The 6,115-nt window shown below is 59.3% G+C and overlaps 1 protein-coding gene across 1 annotated transcript in view; it reads right to left on the reverse strand.

The window, feature by feature from the left end:
* Positions 1–3,603, reverse strand: part of COL6A1 (collagen, type VI, alpha 1) — a 20,011-nt gene extending 16,408 nt beyond the window's left edge. The window contains exons 1-3 of the mRNA XM_005878932.2: positions 3,379–3,603; positions 2,616–2,745; positions 886–1,086 (exon numbers count right to left, since the gene is read on the reverse strand). Coding sequence (XP_005878994.1) covers positions 886–1,086; positions 2,616–2,745; positions 3,379–3,475 — 428 coding nt within the window. The 5' untranslated portion in view covers positions 3,476–3,603. The remainder of the gene's footprint in view (positions 1–885; positions 1,087–2,615; positions 2,746–3,378) is intronic.
* Positions 3,604–6,115: the final 2,512 nt, after the last annotated feature.

The following is a 6,115-nucleotide window of genomic DNA, read 5'->3' on the forward strand; positions in this document are numbered from 1 at the left end:
GGTGGAGGAGGTTGGCTGCAGGTATGCCCGTCTGTGAGTGGGGGCACCGGGGACTGTGGCCGGGCTGAGCCGTGGCCAGGAGCCAACCCTCTCTCTGGACATGGTGGCTGCTGCCTGCTCACAGCTGCAAAGATTCCACGTAGTGTGCAGAGCCAGCGAAGGGATGCTCTTACAGGGACCCCTTCCCTCGGTGTCGCCCTCTCTGTCCCTGTCTTTTGTTGTTGTTGTTAAATATATTTTTATTGATTCAGAGAGGAAGAGAGAGGGAGAGAGAGATAGAAACATCAATGATGAGAGAGAATCATTGATTGGCTGCCTCCTGCACACCCCATGCTGGGGATCGAGCCCGCATCCAGGGCATGTGCCCTGAGCGGGAATTGAACCGTGACCTCCTAGTTCATAGGTCGGTGCTCTACCCCTGAGCCACGCCGCTGGGCTCTCTGTCCCTGTCTCCTAACGTCTCTGTTTCTCTCTGTCTCCGTGTCCCTGACTGCAGGCAGCACCTCTGCTTGGCCCACGGGTGGCACTGGTGGGGCATTCCAGGCCCTTCTGCTTCCACTGGCTGAGGAGAGAGTGGACAGCTCCAGGGGGGATGAAGGGACTCGGAGTGACCCTTGTTGGCCATGAGGGCAGGCTGGGCAGCGGCCACCAGCATGATCCCCTTGGCCACTGGGGCTGGTCCTGGGGGATCTTGGGCACCAGAGCTTGGTTTGCCAGTGGGCAGCCCAGGCACCTGGCGAGTTTGGGTGCAGTGACCATACGTGGGTCAGGGAGGTGGAACCCTCCAGGGACAGGGGCCTGGGCGGCTCCCAGAGGCAGGAGTCACGCCCGGGACTGAGGCCCACGTGTGTTCGGGCCTGGGCAGGGGTGGGGGAGGGTGCTCACCCCACCAGCAGCTCCTCCAGCCCCTTCTTGATGGCGCAGTCCGTGTAGGTGCCCTTGCCGAAGTACTTGACCGCGTCCACGCTGGCCTTGAGCGCGTCGCGGCCGCTGGGCATGCGCGTGAGCCCCTGGATGATCTCCACCTCGTCGCTGTAGTGCAGCGCGCCCGCGTTCCACACCAGGTTGCGGTCGCAGCGGTAGTACCTGCGGGCGCGAGGGGTGAGCATGAGCCTCCGGGCTGCGCCCGTGTTCACCGGCACCCGGGGCTGTCCACCCAACGCAAGGTGGCCGCCTCTCGCAGATGGAAGAGCACTCCGGCCCATTGCGCCCCAGAGGACGGAGCCTGGGCTGGACTTCACATGGGCCCTAAGACGCCTGCTCCCTGGCCTGGTGGCCAAGCCTGGGAAGGCCCGCAAGGTCAGGAGGCACCGGCTCCAGCCAGCCTACAGCAGCCTCGGCTCCTGATCTCCAGGGAATTCGGCTGAGAAGCTGTGTGGGCCTGGACACTGATGGGCAGGGCGATGGGGGCAGACCCGCAATGGGAGGGCAGAGAGGTGTAGGTTAGGGGGACTCGGCAAGGCCAGTTCTAAGCAGGACACTGGTGAGCGGTCCCCATGATCTGACTGGGGGGCCTCTCTCTGCTGTGTGCACCTGGACCCTGATGTTCTCAGTTTTGTTCTGCCCAGGCCTGGGGGTGGCCTGCCAGGCAGCCCATTAAGCAGATGGAGTGACTGAGGCTCCTGTGGTCATGCCAACAGTAGCAACCACAAGAGGAGCCTATTCCAGTTCACAGGTGGGGAAACTGAGCCACAGGGGGTTGAGTAGGAGGCCAAGGCACATGGAGGGAGATGGCGGCCCAATGGCTGCCCCAGTGTTCCTCCCCAGGCACCGTCCACACAGCCCAGCACCTGGGCATTTGGGGTACGTGCGGGGCCTCAGGTATCATAGCGCCCTGCATTGGGCAGCCACGCCCTCTGTCCCTGCAGCCCCTTTTGGTACGGGAGGTTCGGCCCGGTCAGCAGGTCAGTAGGGACAGAGAGGGTCTAGGGATGGGGCCCTGCACAGATGGGCCGGGGAAGAGTTGGGTTCTGACCTATGCCCCTCCGCCCTCTATTCTGTCCTGTCCTTGGCCACACCCATTGCTCCAGGCTCTCCCCACCCCACCTTCCCAGTGCTGCTGATTGGTCACACGGATGAATGAGGGAGGGAGGGAATGAATGAAGTGTGCCATGCCCAAACCCAGAGAACCAAGCTGGCAGCCCTCCCAGGCCCTCTGTCTGTGACACTGGGTACACTGGGACATTGCGTCTGGACACAGGCTCTGACCAGTCATGTGGGCAGCGGCTAGTGTCCAGATGGTTGGCAAGCTCCGGTCAGAGCCGCAGGCCAACTCCCTAAACCTGCTCAGTTTGGGCTGGGAGGCAGTTCCCTGTATGTATTGGGGTGACAGGAGCCCTACATCACAGCACTGGCCCTCCCTGCTGACCAGTGCCCTCCCAGTAGCCTGGTCTACCTCAAGCCCTTCTTTGGCCCATCTGAACCACCGTGGACATTGGGAAGGGACTCGAGCGGCCAGACCAGCACTTCCCTTCTTAGGTAGGGAAGTTGAGGCTGGCTCTGCCTGCTGGGCTGGGGCAGGCATGGCACCAGGCCGGCCGGTGCCCTGGGCCCACTGGCCTTTCCTCCAAGCGGCTGTAGAAATGCAGGAGAGAGCTCAAGGCGTGCCCTCCTACCTGTCTTTCAGGTTGTCGATGAAGCGCTTGGTGAAGGCCTTGACCTTGTCCACCAGGGCCCCATAGGGCTTCAGCCGCAAGGCCACGCTCTCGGAGGTGTCCAGCACAAAGAAGAGGTCCACGGGGCAGTCTGGGCCAGGGAGAGGAGACCATCAGCTCATGCCTCCGGTGCCCCTGAGGCCACCTGTACCCACTTTCCCTTCCAGCCCCTCTCACCCCACCAGCCACCTCCCCAGGCAGCCACTCCCACTGCACCAAGTGGCCCTCATCAGGAAAGCTGGCACCCAGCGATGGGGTGGGGTGACCGTGAGAACCCCCACGTTCGGTCCTGAGAATCCTGCCAGGCCTCCGGGAGGCAGGGAGCCCCGCCCTGGACAGCGAAGGCTGCTTTCTCACTAGGTGCTGAGTTGAATTTAAAAGTCCCAGGGGCATGAGCGTGGGAACAGGTAACCGTGTCTCTTGACTGACTGCCAGGCAAGGAATCAAATGGGACTGACTGAGGTGGAGCAAAACCAGCCCTCGATGGGGGCCGGGACCCAAATGAAGTTCCTTCTCCACCCAGCCCTCTGGACTCGCCCGCCCGTGGTGACCACAGCCCAGGGGCCTTGTGGAGGAGCCCGGGGACCTGGGCACGGAGCTGGGGAGTTTCAAGCCCTCCAACGCGGCCCATCTCCAGCTCTCGGGAAGGGAAGAAGCCGGGTCCCAGCCCTGCCTCACCAGCAGCAGAAGCACAGTGAGTGGGAGAGGCGGCAAGTCCACTCACCTTGGAAGGCAATGGCCCTCTCGGCTGCCGGGAGGTCCTGCGCGGAGGCCCAGCAGGCCTGCAGCAGCAGGGGGAGCAGAGCGTGGGCCAGCCTCATGTCGCCGGCCTGCGTGTCACCATCGAGCGAGGGCAGGGGTCAGGGTGGGCTGAAGGCAGCCAGAGAGAGAGAGAAAAGTTGTCTCTGCTCTGGCGGGAGTTACTGCCCGGGAAGGAGGGAGGGAGGGAGGGGCCGAGGGAGGAGGAGGGGCTGGAGGAGGAGGCTGGGGCGGGCCCAGGACTGGAGGGGAGGCTGGGGTCTCCTCCAGCTCAGGAGTGAGTCACTGAGAGAAAAAGTCTGGTCTGAAGCAGCTTTGAGCCCAGGACACTGCTCGGCTGAAGGAGGGGGTATTGCCCATTCGTGGGGACTGTGCTTCTGGCGCCCGGGAGAACAAAAGTGCAGCTGAGTTTAAGATGTCTGGAAAAGAACCATAACCCCAAAGGAGTTTCCTTGCAACGTGTTTTGGTTGCTTCCAATCCAGAATCTTCTTGTGGAATCGATCTGCACGTTTACCGATCCCCACACTAACTCTTCCTACAAATGAGATGGCGTTGGTTTCAAATCCTTTGCTTTTCGGATTTCTGAGTGATTTTTCATGTCTATATTTCTTCAGTTTAGTCAAGTGCATATTTGGAAAAACATTTCAATTTTTACCGTGAGACAACAAAGTCAACATATATATTCGAGACCCTGTGTGGGTGGGTTCCAGGTGTGGTCAGATCACCCCTGCCTCCGAGAAGGTTCCAGAAGATCTTTGCTGGAGCTGGAGCTGTTGACACTTGTCTAAAATCAGCCTAAATGGTTTATAGTTTAAAAACATGCAAACATTGTATAACCATCGTAAGGAAACGTTTGAGAAAAATTTCAGAAATTATACTTCTCAGTGGTTGTTCTAGGGTTTCTTCCAATATTTTCTTCGTTTCCCCCACCTACTTTATAGGATTTTTAATAAATAATTGTACGGGTAACCTTGCTGCTGCTGATTCCATCCCGATTGTGCGAGGGCATTTCTCCCTGTGCTCTGGGGCTCGGTGCTGCGGCGTCCAGCTTATGGGCGCCCAGTTCACACGGGGTCAGGTCCGCGTGCAAGGCTGTGGCCTGCTCACTCGGCCTCTCCAAGTCTGAGCTGTTTGGTTTGCAAACAGCGACAGCCCTGAGATCCTGCAGGCTTGGGAGAAGAATATGTTGTGTGTAACACTAAAACAGTAGAGGCCCAGCCAGGCCATGCAGGATTCCGGAGATGGCAACTGGGCACTGGGCTCAGCCACGTGGTTGAGTGATTTGTTACCCAGCAGGCGAGAACACACTGTCTATAAAATGGAAAGAAATGTCCACCTTGCTCACCCCGGGGCAGCTCTATGTGGCCTGAACTTCTCCAGGGCAGGGCAGGGCCGTGTGGGTCTGCCCAGCGGAAGGCTGCTCTCGCTCAGGGGCTACCCGCCCTGGATGGGCTGGAGGAGCCTTCAGAAATGTTATTTTTCCTTTTACAAAAAAGATACATGCTCAGCATAGAGAGGTTACAAATAGAGAAAAACACCATTTTGTCTCACTACCCAGAGGCAACCAGAGCTAACACTTCCCTTTCTCTTACAGTCTTTCTGTTTAAACATGTTTACAGACATATGGTCACCTGCTGTATACCTGATTATAAAAGTGACATGTAGGCACTAAAGAAAATATGAAAAATACAGAAAATATGAAAAGGAAACTAAAAACCACCCTGCACTCTTCGTCCAGATGTGCACAGCTGGCTTGCTGTGTGTTTCACATGGGGGAGGGGAGGCTGTCTTTGACTCCTCACTCTCCAGATCCTTCTGTCTCCGGGAGCGCTGCCGGGTCCTCACATGGTGGGGTTGCCTCTGAAAGTGTCAACATGGACCCCCCCCCCGCTCCAATCCAGGCCAGTCAGTAGTCAATGTTCATGCACAAAACCTGTCCCAGCTCCTCCTGAGAGCTGGTGAGATGAGCTGGCGGGGTGGGGCTGGAGGTGGGGGTGGGGTGTCTGCAGAGACTGGGCTGAGGGGTGCAGGGATCTTTTGTGGGGGTAGCAGCAGGGCTACTGCAGGTTTGAAAGACCTTCTGGAGCAGCTGGCAGCCCACTGGCAGGTGACTGGGGAAGGGCCTCGCCAGGTAGGTGAGCTTGGACAGCCTCTGTCTGTGTTCTTGTGTCTGGCCCCTCTCTGGGCCAGTTCCACTACCAGGGGCCAGTGCTGGGGGCCCCAGCACCTAGGACAGGGCGGTCCCGTTTCAAGTGAGAGGAATCAAGGCCCTGGGGGCAGAAGGAGGACATGGGCTGGGTGTCCAGAGGCTTGTGGGACAGGCCTGTCCCCCAGGACCTGAGGGAAGATGGGGTTGGTGACAGGGAGAGACCCCTGCTCATCTCCGGGCCTGACGCCCATGTTGGGTGGCTGTTTCAGGGAAGCATTGGGTGCCATGTGGGGAGGGGGGGGTTGGAGGCACCCAGAGGGCACATGGCACAGAGCCTCTGTGTGTGTGTGTGTGTGTGTGTGTGTGTGTGTGTGTGTGTGTGCGATGGTGCCCAGGAGGTGATCTGCACCCTGGAGCCCCGGCCAGTCTCCTGCTCATCCCCTGGCCTAGACTGGGACCCTGGAGTCAGTCCCCCTGATAGGAGCCTCCACGAGCCCCTGGGAAAGGCCCCTGCTTTCTCCCCGTCGTTCCCATGTCCCTGCCACTCTTGGT

Source organism: Myotis brandtii, unplaced genomic scaffold, assembly GCF_000412655.1.
Source record: "Myotis brandtii unplaced genomic scaffold, ASM41265v1 scaffold577, whole genome shotgun sequence".
Taxonomy (NCBI): domain Eukaryota; kingdom Metazoa; phylum Chordata; class Mammalia; order Chiroptera; family Vespertilionidae; genus Myotis; species Myotis brandtii.